This window comes from Meleagris gallopavo, chromosome 30, assembly GCF_905368555.1.
Source record: "Meleagris gallopavo chromosome 30, MGAL_WU_HG_1.1, whole genome shotgun sequence".
Taxonomy (NCBI): domain Eukaryota; kingdom Metazoa; phylum Chordata; class Aves; order Galliformes; family Phasianidae; genus Meleagris; species Meleagris gallopavo.
In genome coordinates, this window is record NC_139433.1 from 1782441 (window position 1) to 1800832 (window position 18392).

The 18392-nt window shown below is 45.5% G+C and overlaps 1 protein-coding gene across 14 annotated transcripts in view; it reads left to right on the forward strand.

Annotated features, from left to right (window-relative positions):
* RFX2 (regulatory factor X2) overlaps positions 1–18392 on the forward strand; it is a 55142-nt gene that overhangs the window by 15897 nt on the left and 20853 nt on the right. For 6 of the 14 annotated variants that reach the window (XM_085211853.1, XM_085211849.1, XM_085211851.1 and 3 more), the window contains 4 exons: positions 10375–10487; positions 13187–13276; positions 14286–14362; positions 15073–15337. In XM_085211853.1, the coding sequence (XP_085067979.1) occupies positions 10383–10487; positions 13187–13276; positions 14286–14362; positions 15073–15337 (537 nt within the window). In that variant the 5' untranslated portion in view covers positions 10375–10382. Of the gene's footprint in view, positions 1–6415; positions 6435–10374; positions 10488–11623; positions 11753–13186; positions 13277–14285; positions 14363–15072; positions 15338–18392 lie in introns of those variants that run through there. The other 8 variants (XM_085211854.1, XM_085211856.1, XM_085211857.1 and 5 more) reach the window with 6 other exon arrangements.

Here is an 18392-nt window from a genome sequence, read left to right on the forward strand (position 1 = left end):
ACAGTTAATTTAAATCAATTTCCCCTGTTCATGAATGTAGAAGAAAACATCTTGCTGGTGAGTTTTTCCTCTCCATCAAGCAGAGGACACCCAAAAAGCACATTGCCTCCTGAACACTGATGTCCCACCTGCAGCCTGGGCTCCCCAGGTACCACAAGGAAAAGCAAACCTGCTCTAAAGGGACTGCTGGGAAATGTTCAGGTATCTACAAATAAGTGAAAAGAAGTTGGAGGAGGGGCTGTGGTTGGGGCTGGTGTCTGTGCAGTGCTGTGCAGGGCTTCACCGGGCAGAGAGCAGGAGTCACAGCGTGGTGACTGACTGATGATCGCTCTCTTTAAAAGAGCTTAACAATATTTGAGAAAACAAATCAAAGATAGAGGTTTTCAAAAAAAGCTCCTTTCCCGTGCATTTCCACTGAAGGGCTCTCAATCCATTTATTCAATAATAATGATAAAAAAAAAAAAGAAAAGAAATGAAAGAAAAACCCGCAACACCCCACACCCTGCAGCCCCCCCGCTCAGTTACTATAGCAAAGACATTATTTGTCGATCCTCCCCGGGCTGCTGAAAATACCCGCTGACATATTTAGTGCGCTGGCGGCGCGCGCTGGGGCCGGTGGGGCTGGCACTGTTTGGTTTGGGAAGTGTTCCCTGCGTCGCACAGCAACGCGGCCCAGCCGCCGCTGCGGGCTCGGTCTCCTCTAGCAACCCGTGTTGCTCCCCAAACATCGCCCTGCCCGCTTCGTCACCCAACATCTGCCGGCTGCTCCTCCCATGCAAGCCGTGCATCCCGTGCTTTTGCTGCAGCCGTGCAGCCCCTGCGTTTTCTCCTGTTTTACGGAGCTGAAGTGGGGCTGCAGCTCCCCCCGTAGCACCCAGAAGTGCTCTCAGGACTTGAGGGAAATCTAACCGTCTTGCTTCCCCCCTCGTAGGGTTTCACAAGGACTCAAATCTCTCAGCTTGACCTACAGTGCAGCGCTCGGGATGTGCTTTTAAAACCGAACCTCTATGCTGCAGATGGGCAGAACAGAGCGGTCCAGTGCTATCTGAGCCCCTCTCGGGGCAGGCAGAGGCAGCTGAGGGCTGGGGAGGTTGTTGGGAAGCCACCCACTCAAATCTCCCGGCCAAAAGCACTGCCTGCTGGGATTCCTCAGTTGGATCAAGTTATAACTCAGTTATTCCTCATTTGGTAACAGACAGTGGTTTTTTTCTTTGTGGACATGATTGCTGCGAAGTACAAACTGCTAGACCAGCATGCATTGAAGACTTTATCTTCTCCCTTTCAACTTGAACGCATTCTGTCCTATTCTTGTCCTCACCAAAAATACAGCCGTGCCATTCTCCAAGTGCACAGTATTCCAGTACATATTCCTAAATGTTTTCTTTAGGGAATCTGAAGCAGCCTCCCCTTTTCTTAGCTTTTCCAAGAATTGTGGTTTTAGAGAGCTTGTGGTTTCAATCTGGGGGGTCGTGTTTAGTCTGCAGTACACTTGTCAATAGCTGTATGAACAGTAAATCTCCATAGGACAAAGCCCAGCTCCTTCTCCCTCTCACTGCTAGCAGTGCACTGCTGTGGAAAGCAGCTGTTTCTGTCCCTGGGCTGCAATAACGTGCACAAAATGCTGCAGTGAATGAGCTGGCAGAAGCTGGGGGCTCCAGTTCAGGACCCCCTTTCCATACTAGCCTGTGCCTCCCAGATGAGCGTGGTCCCAAATGCACACAGCCAATGTGGGTTTTGAACATGCAGCTATTTTACTGTACGTGCACAGGAGAATTGCCAACAAACAAACCCCAAACTCCCAAGAAGAGGTTGCCCCAGAGGCTCATTGGCAGCCTTGTGTCCTCCTTGCTCCATGTGAGGTTTCACCCTGGCACAGGGCGCTGCACAGAGGGTGAGACCTCTTTTCTGCAGGGCAGGAGCAGAACTCAGCCCACTGCAGTGCTCTGCCCCAGTAACACCAGTCCCCAGCACAGCCTGTCAAAGCATCTTGTGCATGGATGGAGAGATGCTGCAGTCAGAGCTGGGTCAGGATGAAGACTTGACTGCTTCTGGTTCCTTTCCTTGCCCAACTCCTTTGGCTTCTTAAACTACTTCCTTGTACCATGTTTTTGTGCACCATATGGTGAAAGCTCTCCCCTAAGTTCAGCTGCTTTAAAATCTGATTTGAAGTCGTCTCTTTTCTGAATGGCCACAGTTTACGTTTGTGGCTTGTTCTGCTTAACTTTGTTAAGCACCATAACACTCGAGAGTGGTGCTGTGAAAATAAATAGCAATATTGGGCTGCGTTGGCAGCAGTCACTCCTGCTTACCAGATGGGCACGACGGGACCAGCTGCTGCTGCCCCATTTCTAAACAAAGTACTGCAGCACATCTCTACTTCAGGCTTGATGTGTCAGGAGGGTGGCCAGCCTTGAGATCTTCTGAAGGATTCTGTAGGCTGAGCAAGTCAATGATGGACATGTAGGTCCAGATTCACTTGGAGTTAATTTAAAATAAGGGACATCTTCCAGAGTTCTATGCCACAGCTATAAAAGGGGATTCTACAAAAGCACATCCAGTGTTACACATCACAGTACCCAGTCCTCAAAGGGACTAAGTCCTCTGGACAGCATGAATGCATCCAGGTACTGAGGGCAGCGTGGGAGCAGCTGGGATGGGGTTATGCTGTGATCCAAAACAGCACTTCGAAGGTTTGTCCTAGAGAGCAGCCTTCACAATGTTGTGCCAGAGTATTGCCTGATAGACTGCACTTCCCCTATTGAACCACAGCCCTGGGAAACCCTGCAGTATACAGATTAAAAATATGGGAAGATGATGAATTGGAGCCCAGAACTTGTGCTTGCTTTTACCACGTGTTCACTGCATGTGTTGCAGGTGGTACCCAAAAGGCCACGGTGTGGAACAGGGCTCAGTGTGTGACATTTTTTTCCTCCTCCCAGATGCGAAAGCCTCCTGACTGCCCAGCAATCTCCAGAAGTTCTCTTGGGCAGCACTGTTTTCCATGGCTATAACAAAACTTTTCTGAAGTTAAGATTTAGCTAGTTCATAGAAAGGATACAAGGACTTTCAAGCACTTCTTGTCAGGGCTTTGCCAGTCTGAAAACCTGGAGCTGTGGGACTTTTCTTTAAGAACAAGCATCTGGGGCTGTCACAGGTAAGGTTCTGGGGGGTGGAATGCAGCACAGCAGAGAATGGGATGGTGCTGGCCTTCCTGTTCCTACACACCAGAAGGGATGCGTTCAGGTCTGGGGGATTTCAATCCCACTTTTGACACCTGGGGAGTGTTAAAGTCATTGGGCTAAAACGAAAAAGGGACAGTCTTATGGATGGGAGGGGGAGCCACTGAGTTCTTTTGCCGGTGCTCAGGTCTGAGCTCTGAGCACACAGGATTTGTAACCAGGCTGTTCCCAGCAGCATTGACCCATCACAGCTCTGCTGCTCCATCTAAGCTGGCTCTTAAGGAAACTCCACTCGAGCAGCCAGCACTGAGATGTTCCCAGCTCTCTCTTGCCACTGAAAGTCACTTTTAAAGAAACAGCAAAGGTTACTGAGCTGCTGTTATGCAACAGTTATGTATATATGTCTGTATATATATATATTACATGACTGATTCCATGAAATCCAATTAAAGACTGTGTTTATATTTATATAACAGTATATTATTAACTACTGCTAATAAAAGCTGTTCCAAATTTGTATTTTTCCATGAGGACCGTGTTTCTGAAAAAACAGCCATCGTGCTGCTGCCCTCAAAACTCATGTTTTGGATTTATCTGGGTTTCCAGGTAACTGGAGCTCTTAGACGAGCAGCGGTTGCTTCTGTTTTAAATTAATTTAACCTAATCAGAGGAAGGCTCTGGTGCCTTCTCTGTTCATATCATTTTGAAGCAATTTAATAAGCAGCCTTTCCAGAATCAGCTTATTATCAAGTTCCTTGTCATATTTGCCTTCCCTTTTCCATCCCCTCCACTTAGCACTGCTTATTAAAAGGCTAAAGGTCATGACATGCAGTTCAGGACACCTTTCAGATGAGGCTGCTCAAGTGCCAGCTCCTGTTTATCTGGAATACTCACTGTGTCACTCGAGGTGACAAGGGCACATTCATGCTCAGAGCCAGGGATGCCCAAGTTTTGCCCCATTTTGCTGCTGAGTTTGGCAGGGCTCTCCTATCCTGTGGGACACAAACAGAAGAAGGAGAACGTCATTGCTCATGGGAATCTCACTGCCCTTCTCTGTGCAGCCCTAACTGCTCCTCTGAACCCAGCTCCTTCTGAACGCTGAGCAGAAAGGATCTTCCACAGCTCCCAGAGCAGCTAGAAGGGAGTAAGAAAATACTGTGGCTCTCCAAAGTTGAGCTGGTATCACGTTTTCTGTACATATAATATTTTGGATAAGGAATGGCCTTCCTTTGGATATAATGTCTGGATAAGGTCTTTCAGTACTTAAAGGGAACTTATGAAAAGAAAAGAGATTGACTTTTCACACGGTCTGACAGTGGTAGGACGAGGGGGAATGGCTTTAAACCAAAAGAAGGGGAGATTTAGGTTGGATGTGAGGAGGAAATTCTTCAGTCGGAGGGTGGTGAGGTCCTGGCACTGCTGCTGAGAGCCATGGGTGCCCCATCCCTGGAGGCCCAAGGCCGTGGATTGGGCCCTGGGCAGCCTGAGCTGGGAGGATTAACTAGCTCATGGCAGGGAGTGGGACTGGGGGGAGGGTGCTGGAGGGTCCCTTCCAGCCCAAACGAGGTGTACTCAATACTAACAACCATGCTGGGAGCTTCACCCCGAGTGTTTGCTTAGTGCGTGAAGGAGGTGACAACTTTAATCCTAACCACGGATACAACCACCCAATGGTGATCTGTTTCTGTTGGTTTCACAGCCTTGGAACTCCATTTCCCTGAAGCAGAATGCTGGGTGCAGGCGTGGAGACATGCCTGTCCACATCCTCGGTTCAGAGCCGTGTGGCAGCAGCCCACAGTTCCTCCAGCCATGAGTTTAATGGGCAATGGGAAAATAAAATATTTTCCTGATAGGGATTTCAGGGAAACGCCTGTTATTTCTTGGAGATATCATGCTTTGGAGACAAGCACTGCAGGAATAAAGGATGCGTGGAGGCAGGAAGTGAGCTGGGTTTGGTACAAGGATTTGCCTTCATTCTGCTCTATGGTGGTATAATTCATGTGGTCACGTTTTTATTCACGTAATATAGAAATGTGTTTTTTTCCAAATAAAGACAGTTCCTTTCTGTGCTGTAGTTAAAACACAGCTAATGCCTTTAAACAGAGACTAAGCAAAAAATGCTGAAAGAAATGGAAAATACTGAAGAAAACCTCAAAGAAAATAAATGTAGCATAGAAGGTTGTAGATAAAGTCAACAGTTGGTGTTCATCTGCTAGAATAGAAAGAAGATCTGCTATTTTCTGTATTCCTTTTATTGGTTTTGAACACTTCTGAGTTTATTGAGGGTCCTCAGTAGTGAATCTGTTAAAAGCAGAAACCCTACATCCTTTGTCTAGAGACAAGTGGGTAGATAAACGGGGGAGTAAATACCATTTAGAGCTTGTGTAGAACTTGATGGTTAAATAATATTTTTATTTCTTCTGAATCCAGTTGTTGCCATTCTGTTTTTCCTATTTATTCAAGCTCCACGCCAGTTAAACCTGAAAAAAGTTCCAGAAAGCAAATAACTATTTTAAATTGTAAACGTTCCCTTCAAAGTATGCAGAAAATGTACAAAATCAACCAAACAGAAAAAAAAGCAGAAATTGAATTTCGATCCAGCAAGTCAATGCTTTGGGTAAGAAATTGTTCATTTTTTCTAATTAAACTTCAGCTTTCCCATTGCTACGTGTTTCCCATGTTGGGATTTTTGGTAAAACACCAACTATTATGGGATTTCCATAAAAATCTCAGAGCTGTATCACAATCCTGTGCATTGAAAAGTGACTGCTTCTGATTCCCTGGTTGTTTTACCCCTTGGTCAGCCTGAAGTCCAGCAAACCAAAAGAAATCATGGAGCAGAAACTGGGCTCAATTCAGCATCCTGGCTGTTGGGTACTGCAGATCTCATTAACTAATGGTAACATTAAAGAAGCACAAAGATTACCCAGTGCATTCATTTAGGGTGAAGACTACTATAAATTCCCTTAGCAATCACATCTGGTTCTTCAGGCTTCCCACTGTTCTGTTGCATCTACCTGCACTTCATTTTAGTTGTGTGTTTTGATGTAACCAAGCTCCGTTCCCATTGCTGCCTGCATTCTGATTTTGGTTTTTATCTTCAGTCCCTGCTATAGGATGTCTGACAACATGTGCAGGTGGCGATTGAAAACTCAGGATCCCTTGTTTTAGCAGGAGAGCTAAAGCAGTTGGCATTTGCTTCCTGTTTAATGAGCATGGCATCAGAAATAAAGAAGGAAGACATGATGATAGCAGGTTTGCCTGGAAAAATGAACTTTTTTCTTTCTGTCTTCATTTGAAATGTAAGTCATGAAGCATGTCCTTCAGTCTTAGGTTTACTAGTGATTCCTGTGCTTTGAGGCAATTATTTTGCTGGCGGATTTTTATGCCCCATATTTAAAGTCCAGAAATCCCCTTGGAGGGGCAGTGCTAAGCCCATTCTCTAATGGCAGTCGCAGTCAGTGGAATCACCCAACAGAAGCATTAGCATCTGCTGAGGTTTACTGTAAAACTTAACAATATATGGCTGAGAATTTGTCCCAGAGGTAGAACTATTGACTATTTTTTATTAAAGACAACAAACAAGAGGAACCTCATCCGAGACATTTTCCTTCCCCTCATTTCTGCCCTGGTATTGTATTCCATTTCAAAAATTCTGCCAGGAAAAAAATGTAATAAAGATGTAAAAAAAGGAACGTAAAAAGTTTAAATAAGATCAAAGGATGACCAAGTAAGCTTTGAAAAGCAAATTCAATTTTTCCCCACTGTAAAATGGTTCACAATATGTTTTGCCTTGCACTGAGAATGTAAATCACTGAAACGAGCCATGTTAGTATTCTCAAAGCAACACTGGTATGCTTGAACTATTATTCTGGATTAAAAAAAGGCACTCACTGTTTGCTGGTGTAGGGTAGGTAGCTCCTGTGTTTTACATTTGCACCTTAAAAATGTAGCTATGTAAATGCAAGACCTAGATGCCATCCATGCACCTCACACTGCTCTCACCCGTGAGAATCACACCAGTGTGCCAGTCCCACTCCAGGACTTCCTGCCTCCAGCAAGGCTGCTCTTACATGCAGAAAAAGTAAGGGAGGGGTGGCCAGGAGGAGCAGCACTTGCACCCTCTCCTATTAAATCTGGGCAGCTGGAGAGCTGCAGCCCTGCTGAATGAGGAGCAGAACAGCAAAGAGAAACAATCCGAATACTTTTCTGGGGCAGGCTCCCTGCTCTGGCTCTAATCAGCAGCAGTTATTAAGACAATTGAGGTCTCAGCATTCAGCAGTGAAGCTTTTTTGTTTGAGCGTCCAGGAGCTGATAGTTTACATTAAAGTGTTCCGTGGAAAAATACTTGGAGCTCCTCTTCACCTCTGCGTTCTGTTGAGCCCTGGCTGCTGGGACCCCACGGTGCTGGGTGCTGGGCTCCCATCCTGTGGCTCCTGGGAGGTGGCTTCCACCCCAGCTGCAGGACAAAGCTTTTGGATGCCCCTCACTACAAACCAGAATGTGGAAAACATTGCAAAGTGCTCCCTTATCTCTGTTTTCCCAGCGTTTTGGAGCTGGTTTGGGCAGGACAGATTAACAAAGGCAAGGCTATTTACATGAAGGCCGTGAGATTTATGAATGAAGCAGCAACAATTGGAGTTTTATCAAGCCCCAGGCTTGCAGCCTGACTACTTGTCTTTCTCAAACACATTCAGTCTTTGACAGCTCTCTGAGGCCAGTGCTTGAAAAACACCTTACAGAAGGGAGCAGGATCGCTTTTTTAGGAGTGGGAAAACTGAAGCATAGGAAAGGGGAAGCATCCTGCTCAAGGTCACAGAGCAAGTTGGTGGCAGGACCAGAAATAGCACCCAGAAGTTATTAGCTTTTTCTGTATTTCCTTTCCTGTCACTGCTGTTTGCTTGGATACCGAGATAGCTGGGGTGTAAACAGAAGGTTTCCAGAGCCCAGCAGCCCTGCAGCCTGATTCATTCAGCGATGATGCAACGTGGAATCCAGATTTCTGCACCGCCTCCTGCAGCCGCTGCTGTGATGCCATGCGTGATGTCACCGTCAGGTTGAGCAGCTTTGAGACTTGTCTGAACCTGAAATGCACAGTTGCACGGGGCCTCTCTCACTGCAGTTTTATTCCTTCTGCAGGGGCAGATTCCATTCTGCTAACTGGAGAAATAACTAAGTTGTGGTTTTGCTCTTAACTCTGCATGGAGCTCTGGAGCATTGGGAGTTGGCTGTGGTTGCTGTTCCTCTCTGTGGCCCACTGGTGGCTTTGTTTAGCGCTGATTTGTTTCTCCATCTGTGCAGAGTCACCAGCCCAAGGGGCTGCCAGCCTGCTATGCTGCCATCAGCTGTTGGGAGGCACCAGACACCTTTCCCAGCTCTGTCGGTTACTTCTGCTGGGACAACTGCAGCCAACAGGGACCAAATCTGGAGCTGTGGGGAAATGACAGGGCAGCTTCTGAGCTACCAAGACTGCCAGGAGCAGATCTGCAAAACTTCCTGCAAGGTGTCCTTTCCCAGGCACAGGCTTCAGACAGGTGGCAGAACTGGCACCTAATTGGGGCTGTGCCCAACACCGAGCACCCATCACAAGTGTGTTCCATGCTGTGCATGCACAACTTCCAGCAAGGAGAATGAAAAGGCCTGGGATGTGCTTCCCTTCCTGTTAGAAAGCTGTTCCCCGTTGCTCCTTTGGTAGCTGTCTTTGGGATGTGGACAGAGATGTGGGGCACCATGCACTGGTTGCTTGGAGTGCAGGAATTCTGTTGATACTGTCAGCATCTCAGCAGCACAAATTACTGCTAGCAGATGGCATACACGGTTCTGTCTCTGCAGTTCTCAGGAAGTACAGGATGGCTTCAGTAGGAAATGAATTATTCTCTATGCAGGATGTTCTACTAATGAACAAAATAATAGTAAGTCCTGTACATGTGTTTTGGGGTCCAGCACTTCTGTGTCTGTCCACCTTGTCTGGAAATACAGCTGCAGATGTCATTGGATTCTTTGTTGTCATCAGTAACAGAGCCTGTGTTTTATAACAAATCTGAAACTAATGGTGATGATTTCTTTTGGCAGCAGGCAGTTCATCTTCTGCCTCTCTCTGCTCTCCTTTGGTCACTGGGGGAAGCCAGAAGACAAATGATCAGCAGGGCTGAGGCACTGGTAATTCTGAGCTATCAGAAAAGTGCACTCAAGTGTGATTCTTGCAGCCATACTTGAGATCTTTCTGCAGACCTGAAATCCAACATCTGCCCCTGTCAGAACCATTCTCAGATTTCTTTTTGCCACAACAGCAACGTCCAGAGTATCCCTAAACTTCTCATTGTCCCTTTTGCTTCTTCAATTGCACAAAGCTGAAGGAGAAGTTCAGATACTGAAAGGGGCAGGAAAATAAAACTGAAAGGATTCCACCCCATTGTTCAGAGGCTGTGCAGCACACAGCAGCAAAACTGAGGAAGGAGAAATGACTGCTTAAAATGTGGATGTTTCTGAATTTGCCGGTTCAGAAGTGATGGCAGAAACATTTTGAAAGCATTTTAAATGAGAACTTTCACAGCAGTCCCCTTAGGGTGGGCAGCACATAGGGCAGGAGGGTGATGGCTTAGGTCCTGCTTTGGGGGACATGGAGACGATGAAGTGATGTGGGACTTGGCTGAGGGCAGAGGAGTTCCTTGGAGGTTTGGAATGGCACTCAGCCTCTGCTTGTTCTCTGCATTCATGTTTGATCACTGGCTGTGATTGAACGCCCCAATTGGACACCCACTTTCAGAATGCAGCCCCAGGCAGGTACTGCAATACAAATTTTACAGTAACCATGATAAAGCAGAAGGGAAGAATAAATGGCTTTAAAAATATGCTCTTACTCTTACAGATCTGTAGTTATCCCTCGCTATGACACAATAATTTTCCAGTGCCACTTTTTTGTTATATTTAGAAGTGCATTTTCTGTTCCTTCCCTCCCCTTTCTGCGGAACAATTGTGCAACTTTCTTTTTTCTTAATATAATACCGCATTAAAATTAGATCCAAGACTAAAAAGAGCCCTCTGTGTAGGAAGGTAGCTACCTTCCTTCCTATCACTCCCCCTGGGTCTTCCACTGGGATTTTGCTCCATTTAGATGCCGGTTCCTGAACCTTCTGGCTATGGTGAGTGAGCGTAACAGTGCTTCCTATGCTGATGTCCCTTCTGCTCTCTCCAGCAGTGAGCATGCAGAGTTCAGAGGGTGGATCAGACTCAGCAGCTTCCGTGACACTTCATCCTTCTGCATCGGCCCAAGCTCCAGTGGTGCAGCCAGTGCCAGCCTCACAGCAGGTAATGTATGCACAGCTGGAACGCCGTTTCCATGGAGAAGGGACCAGTTCTACCAGTAGATGTATTTTAATCCAGGATCTTATTTGGGGAAAGAGTTTGCTAATCAGTTTGTTGAGGCAGCGGTGAGAAACTGTGCTTGGAGATTGTGTTGATCGAGGCCAGAGGTACTTAGCTGTGTTAGCACTGCTTTTAAAGCCCAGAATTTAGATTTTTATCTTAGCTGCCTAAGGAACTCACTTTGTGCCAGTTTGATGTTTTCTCAGTATGATATCTTGCTGTCATTTGTTGTGTCAGTAAAAGCAGCAGACAATGAAACTATCCTTAAAGACATCTCTATCAGAAAAGTCAAGATCAAGAGAAAAAGAGAGGGGGAATGCTAAGCAGGTGTGGGTGGAGGAGTCAAAAGGAAGCCTCTTCCTTTTGTGGGTGGATCCTAACATGTTGAATTAGGGAGAGGGGAGATATTCGTGATGTATTTGCATGAATACAATGCTCTTGGAAGGCCTCCTGATAGGAGAGATGAATTAATTGATGAATGAAGACTACCTAGTACAAAACGGGAAGTGTTAAGTATCACTGTAGTTCCTTTTTGTGCCGTTTGGGGAACTGTCAGAAGAACTTTCCATCACAGTTAAGGAAGCTGAAGGCATAAGAGAATGGGTGGGTGTAGCTGAGCTACACCCTTCTCTCCAACTCCCAAGTGAGCAGAAGTAGCTGCCATTGGATGCTGATGGGAAGTGACAATTAAAAATAGTGAATTGGTAGGAGCACTTTGTCCATTAGGACTTGGGCATCCACATCGTGCAACTCGGCATTTGGCCAGCCCTCTGTCTTCCTGCAGCCTTCCCAGCATTTATCCAGGTGTTGTTTCTCATTTGTATGATAACAGTGTGAATGCTGGACAATAGCATAAAGTATCTTAGGGATTGTGTGAATTTGACTGTGACAACGTTAACGAAGTTTAGAAAACCTGCTGGCTTTGGATCATGAAATTACCCATCCAGCCTCTCCTAGTGCTGTTGTAATGACATGGCATATTGAGTGGAACTCCGTGGATTAAGGAAAACCCAGAGGAACTTGGAAGAAAGCTTGGAGGAGAAACATCCAGAGGGCCTCCCTCTCCCACCTGCAGGACAAAGGAAACACTAGGAATGAACTGCTGGCAGCAGGAGTGGTGTGAGGCTGAAGCCTTTGGTTTTGTTGATCACTGGTCTACCTTTCAGTGTGAGAGAAGGCTCTACGAACAGGATGGCCTCATCTTACAGGTTGGGGATGATTAACTATTTTGATTGGAAGCTGACAGGGGTAACTGGGCAGGTGGTGATGAATTTCAGAAGTAGCTGAGTTGGGCAGCTGTGCCAAAGGAGGAGAGATGTGTCATTTGGTAAAAGTAATGACAGAGAATGAATGAAAAGTAGGAGAAACGAACAATTCTCAGTGAGACTTGGAGGCAGTTGGCATTGCCAAGGTCTGACTTGAAAAAGGGCTTTTAATGTTCCTTTGGTCACAGCCTCTTTTGGAAATAAAACAGGCAAAGTGATGGCAGGCGTAATTGTCGGTGTCCTTATCGCTGTCTCAGCTGCAGGATCTCAAATGTATCCAGACTTGTGAAGGTCTCCATGGGGGGCTGGTGATGCAGGGACTGTGTAATTATCATATTCCTGGTAATTCTGCAGGAACAGAATTTCTGGCTGGTTACAAAGGCCATGTCTGGGAGGGTATTAGAGGACTAAAATTCATAAATAGAGATATGACAGCCAGTAATTGTCAGGGTCTCTTCTAGGACTCATGAGGGATTGTTTTGCAGCTGTTTATTCTGTTGGCCCAGTTTGCTGGGTATTTTTAAAGCTTCAAGCTGCAGAGGATGACTGTCTCCTTGGAGAAGGTCCTCATCATTTTAAAATGCCATACAGATATTTGGCTTGAATGTTTCCTTTCTTACTTTCATGCCAGTATCCAAGTCTCTGTTCCCATGGGCCTCACTGAATCATTTCTTTCCATCCGCATTTGTTTTTCTGGATCTGCAAGGTACTTAGCACTCTTCAAGACATGCCCAGCCTCCACCACAGTGTGGAGTGTAATGCAAAGAACAAGAGGGCAATGGAAAGGACAAGTAAAGGTAGAGGACAGTGTTCTGGAGTGAGCACTACAGGGCAGCACAAGTCAAATCTGTGCCCTTGGTGGCACTAAGGCCAGTAAAGGTGCAGAGCCATCCTAGATTTGGAGTGGTGGAAGCCATAACATCTGTGGTTTGTTGGAGAGTGCAATTTCATATCACAGGAGGCAGAAAGTGGCTCGGTGTAGCAGAAATAAAAGAAGAAGCTTTGCAATTTTAGGAGGAAGATGTAAACATACGAGGAAAGTTCTTGTGCTGCATCTGAACCTCCTGCTGAACTCCTCCTGTTGAATCCCTCCTGTTGAACTTTTCCTGTCAATCAGCTGCTTTCTGCTACTCTTTTATTTTCCATGGAGAAATTCAGAAATCGTGGATGTAGTTCTCCACTTTTCCCCAGTTCTGGGTGCTGAGTTCAGTCTGGTATCACTGCAGATTACATTGAAGGGGTGGGGGACCACAGGGATGCCAAGTAAGAGTTGTCCTGTCTCCCAGAAAGTTTGAAAGGGAATAGCTGACTATGACGTGTGTTACAGAGTGACAACAAGCTGAAATAAGTGTGTGTTAATGTATCTTCTTTTTGCAGAGGGTTTTGGTGCAAGCAGCAGGCTCTGCTCCCAAAGGAGCGCAGATGCAGCAAATCTCTGTTCCCAGAGTTCAGCAGGTTCCACAACAGGTAATGTCCCCACGGGGAGACCCCACACAGGGACCCTGTGTCAGCAGGACTGGACACTCTCCCCATCTCTCATGTCCCACACTGTATTAGATTCTGTGAGAAATATCTCCTTTGAAAGATCCACAGTGTTAATTAAAGAGCTGTGTGCAACTGGAGACCTGGTGATCACTGTGAAAGCAGCTTTCTCCATCTCTCCCTCTCCTTAGACTGGTAATAAAATAAACTCTAAAGATATTTAAGGTTTAGAAAAAAACTTTGCTATAGCAGGTGTCTTGCATACGTTTGAAGATCTGATGTTTGATTTTAATTGCCATTTAGTAAGCAGGACTTCTCCGTAAAAATTTTTTGGAGGCAAAGTGTCTGGGATTATTTTTTAAGTTACACAGAAAAATCTACTGGCTGCATGTGGCTTCGTAGGAAGTTTGGGTGACTGAGAACCAAGCAAGTGTTTTTATTTATCTGAACTTTGCCTTTTGCAGCCCTTGTTTCCTAAGAAACCAAGCATATGTGGTGCTGCCTCACGTGGACAGTGAGTCTGACTCCTTTGACTTTTTCCTCTAGCAGTTTTTTATTTGGTTGCTCAGTTCCAGAAAAACTTGACAGAGGGCAACCACATATCTCCCAGACCAACAAGAAAGTGGGCTGGGATGCAGATGGACGCTGCCAACCTCTCTGAATGAAAGGCTGCAGTGTGATCTCACCCTTATTAGTCAGCAGAGAAGCAGCCCTCAGATGTGTGTGTGGAGGAAACCCAGCTCCATTGTTTCCACTGCTCATGGAGCAACTACTTATTTATTAATCTTAATTTGAACTTTTAAAATAAATACGTCCCTTGGGATTCCCAAGCGTGTGTATTTTGGGGTTTTATTTTTGTTGTGATTTTCTTTTTTTGTTGAAGAAAGCCTAGATGTCAAGGTAAGGTTGAAAGTTAAGGATGCAGTATATAATTTGTCTCGCTGTTCCTAGGCAAGGACATGTCTCTAACTCAGGCTTATGATGCTTGTTTTAGGTGCAATCCGTGCAGCACGTCTATCCATCCCAGGTCCAGTATGTGGAAGGAGAAGCTGTCTATACCAATGGAACCATGTAAGAGTCTTTTACTCTGTTCACCTCTCCACACTGGGTCTAAGCAGTTTGGTCCTCCCAGGCTTCTCGTAGTCCAGCACTGCTCCCTGGCACTGCCTGCCATTCAAAGGTGGAAGGGAAGGAACTTTTTTGCATGCTGTATCATGTGTGTGGGTGCTAGACTTTAGGCAGAGATGTTGTCCTCATGAAAGGAGCGTTCTCTATCGAATCCTGCTCTCCCTCATATGAAATGATCCAGTATTTTCCTCTCCCCTGCCCTCTGCAGTGGAGAGCTGGGGCAGGCTTAGGAACCAAAGAATGATTTTTATAGGGAGAAAAGGGCTTTGTAAGATTTCCTCTTGCCTCTCTCTACTGGGACCCTCTTTGTGCCCCTGCTTGGGTCCTGCTGCCCACCGGGATGCTCTCAGCCTCCACACTTAGGATGAGACAACTGCAAGGTGATCACAGGGCTCTGTGTGCAGGCACACTGCTTGGATAGGCTGTGGGTGTGGGTCTTTGCTTCAGGGCTGTCACAGGACAGATTAATGATGTCAGAGTTGACTTTCATGGCAGAGTTCAATTTCATTGAAGCAAATCCCTCCGACAATGGAGTCGAGGCCTTTTTTAAAACATGGTGCACGTTGCAGAAGCCATTGTCTGTGAGATTAGATCTGTAAGCTCCCCTCCATCGGCGCGTGCTCCACATCCTAACCCGATTGTTCCTTTGACAGACGAGCCGCCTACTCCTACAACACCGAAGCTCAGATTTACGCCCCTAGCAGTGCAGCTTCCTATTTCGAACCGCAGGGAGGTGGAGCTCAGGTGACTACAGCGGCATCCTCTCCTACAGCCATTCCCTCTCACAACATGGTGGGCATCACCATGGACATTGGGGGAAGTCCGATCCTCTCCAGCTCGGGAGCCTATCTCATTCATGGGGGGATGGAAAACACTAGACATTCTCTGTCACATACTTCACGCTCCTCTCCAGCAACGGTATGTAGCCCTGCAGATGTTGTAGCTCAGGGGCCCGGAATTGTTCCAAGGGAACTGAAAAGCCTTCAGAAAATAAATTCTCCTATCATTATCACAGTGTATATGTCTGTATAACATGTCATGCAAGTGCAAGGAAGAGAATAGACACTGGTGTTTTGCATGGATATTTACCCCAGAGTTTGGGATGTCTCTTACTGGCAGGCAGAAGCTTGTCAAATGTTTTGAGCAGATCATTCATACACTGAAATTATGCAGCATGGAGATAAGAGTTATGTTCTCAGAGTTTGGGGGTTTTTCTTTCCCCAAGCAAAATGTTTTGGCTTTCCAATTCAAAAGAATTGTCTATGTTAACATTTTTTAATAACATCTGAACACGAGGCTTATCCCAAAGTAAAGAAATATATATTTTTATAAAGAAACCTGAAAAGTCCATTATTAACACAGTGAATAATTACTGCAAAAGGTATGTCAAGCTGATTTCTCCAAATTCGCAATGACTGAAAAGCTTTCATGTATCTCCTACACCACTGTGTATTCTGTCTTTGCCATATGTTACAGAAAATGTATTGTAGGGATAATACTGCTCTTACACAAACGTCTAAAGGTCTAATATTTTTAATTGTGTCTTTCCAACAATCAGAGGTGCCAGGTTTAGAAGCATAACTGTACAACTGTATGGGACTATGAGAGATAGCTTCACCTAAAGCAGCCTTCCTGTGGCTAGAAGCTATCACAGTTTTGTCTGAGAATCTACAAAGTCTTAGTAGCAACTGTTGCCAAGAGTTGGTTGGGGTTTGTATTCTGGGACAGTATTCACCTTCCTTTTCACCTGACGTTGGTGTGTGACTGTGTGTATACATTTCTGTGTAAATGTGATTACAGATATAGGTGCAATTGAGTACATGTGGCTGGATTTTAAAACATGAAAAGCACTACTTAGGGTGAAAAATGGGAGCTGCTGGCTACTGAGCTCTCTTGAATCTCTGGCCAACAAGGCTCCACTTTCTTGTCCCACAGCATTTTAAAACACAGATTTAAAAGATTTTGGATTTTTGTGCCATGATTTGTTGCCTTTGATCCCACAGTGAATGCGTTCTGCCTTAGGTAGAAATACCTGTCAGTGGGGAACAGTCTTTAGCTCAGGGTGAAGGAGAAAATGTGGTGACAACTGTAGGAATAAGTGGCAGATTCACTGGATTAGCAAATTTCTTTTGTCTATGTGTTTTAATTACTCAGAGTTAAGAACCAGCACTGGAACTTCCTCTGATTTTGCTCATGCTTATTATTTTGAGGGAAGTAGCTGCTGATCATGTCACCTGCGTGGGACTGCATCTTGCAAAGCTGCACAACATTACTTTTTTTTTTCTTTATTTCCATGGCGATGGACACAGTGTAAAAAGCCCAAGTGTGGTGTGTCAGTACAAATGTCTCATGAACAGATTTATTTTGTAGCTGTCTATCACATGAGATAAGCTGTTCAGAAAAAAAAAGAAAAAAAAAAAGAATTTAGGAAGTGACCTTTATGAAAATGCATCTGAAAAAAAAGTCACTCCGTTGCATGTAGGAATGAACTTTCAGAAGTGTCTGTGGCTCCTGTGGATAAGCTAAAGAGAGCTAACTAATGAATGATGCTTGTGTGGAAGATGGTGTAGGGATGTGTCCATCTGTGGCTTTCAGTTCTTTCAGCACAGACCAGAGCTGGAGGGAGATAAGGTAGATCTCCCAGGGACATTCAGAGCCATGATAGATGCTTTTAATTTCACACAGTAATGGGCAGACAAATAGTGGAAGGCAAGGGCAATATCAAGATAATGTCACTGGGAAATAACATTATTTTTATTTGCAGTGTTTCACTTAAACAGAGAATAAGGAAGCCTGGTATTGCAAGCCCGTAGACCTAACAAATACAGTTGGGGCAGTATTAAGAACTTTGGGAACTGTGGAGGGAACACGATTACAGCTCATGCAAATGTAGGCAAGGAAGAAATGTTTGCATGTGGCCTCAGGTGTGCAGTGGGAAGGGTTTGGGTGTCAACACAGCCAGCAGTGCAAGGACAGCAATGGAGATGCTGCTGCAAGGAACAGGGAATAGTGAGGGCTTGGAGGATGCTGACTGCTTGTGGCAGAGCCAAAACTGAGACCTCAGAGGGAAACCAAGGAGAGTATCTTCAAAGGGAGTGAGATGGGAACAAGGGATCACAATTAGCAATGGAATAAGAGCAGAGCTGCCTCAGGAGGTTGAGAGATGTTTGGCAAAGGGTGTATGCACACTAAAATAAAATCTTCAAATATTAAAAAGAAAAAACCCAGCGTCCTCCAAATCTGCTGGAATGAAGACGTTCTTCTTCTCCCAGTGGGCTGAATCAGAGCATCACACGGTTCTGTTTGGTGTCAGTACTGCCAGAGCACTATTAATCTTCATCTAAATTCATTCATCTGGGCCAGGAGGGGAAATCCCTGAGATCTCCTGTATGTAGGTCCTCAGAACTGTCTTCCTTCTGGTCCCAGTAACTCAGTCTTTACCCAATGCTCTCCAGTCCTTTCTTGGGCAGGTTTTGCTTGTCCAGCAGTTAGTGCGCAGTAGCTGAGAGGTGCTGCTGGTCTGTACAGCTATGGTTGCAAAATGACTGGCTGACTGTAAAGCAGCTTGTCTTCTACCTGCTGCACCACTCTAGGCAGCCCCTTTTTTTTTTCCAAACAATTGCAGTTTTTTCCTGTGTCCTAGGATGGGGTAGAGAGCAGAACAGCTCTTCTTTAATGAGCTGATGACATTTCATCAGGGCACATGGTGCTTTTTAACTTCATAGTCAAGAAATTTAGCACCTCTTCTCATAGAGCAGCTATTGAACTGTTCTTTTATCAAATAGCTCTCCTTCATAAGGGACTGCTTAAAAATTTGCAGTCTTTTTTCTTTTTTCTGCAGATGTCAGGTGTCCGTTTGCATTGGACACTCACCAAAATGCCAAAAGGACAAGTGGTGCTTCTGTGTTTGCATAAGCAACGTTGCTCAACAGGCACTGCCCTGCTCAGCTGGCTCTGCCCCTGAACAGAGGAA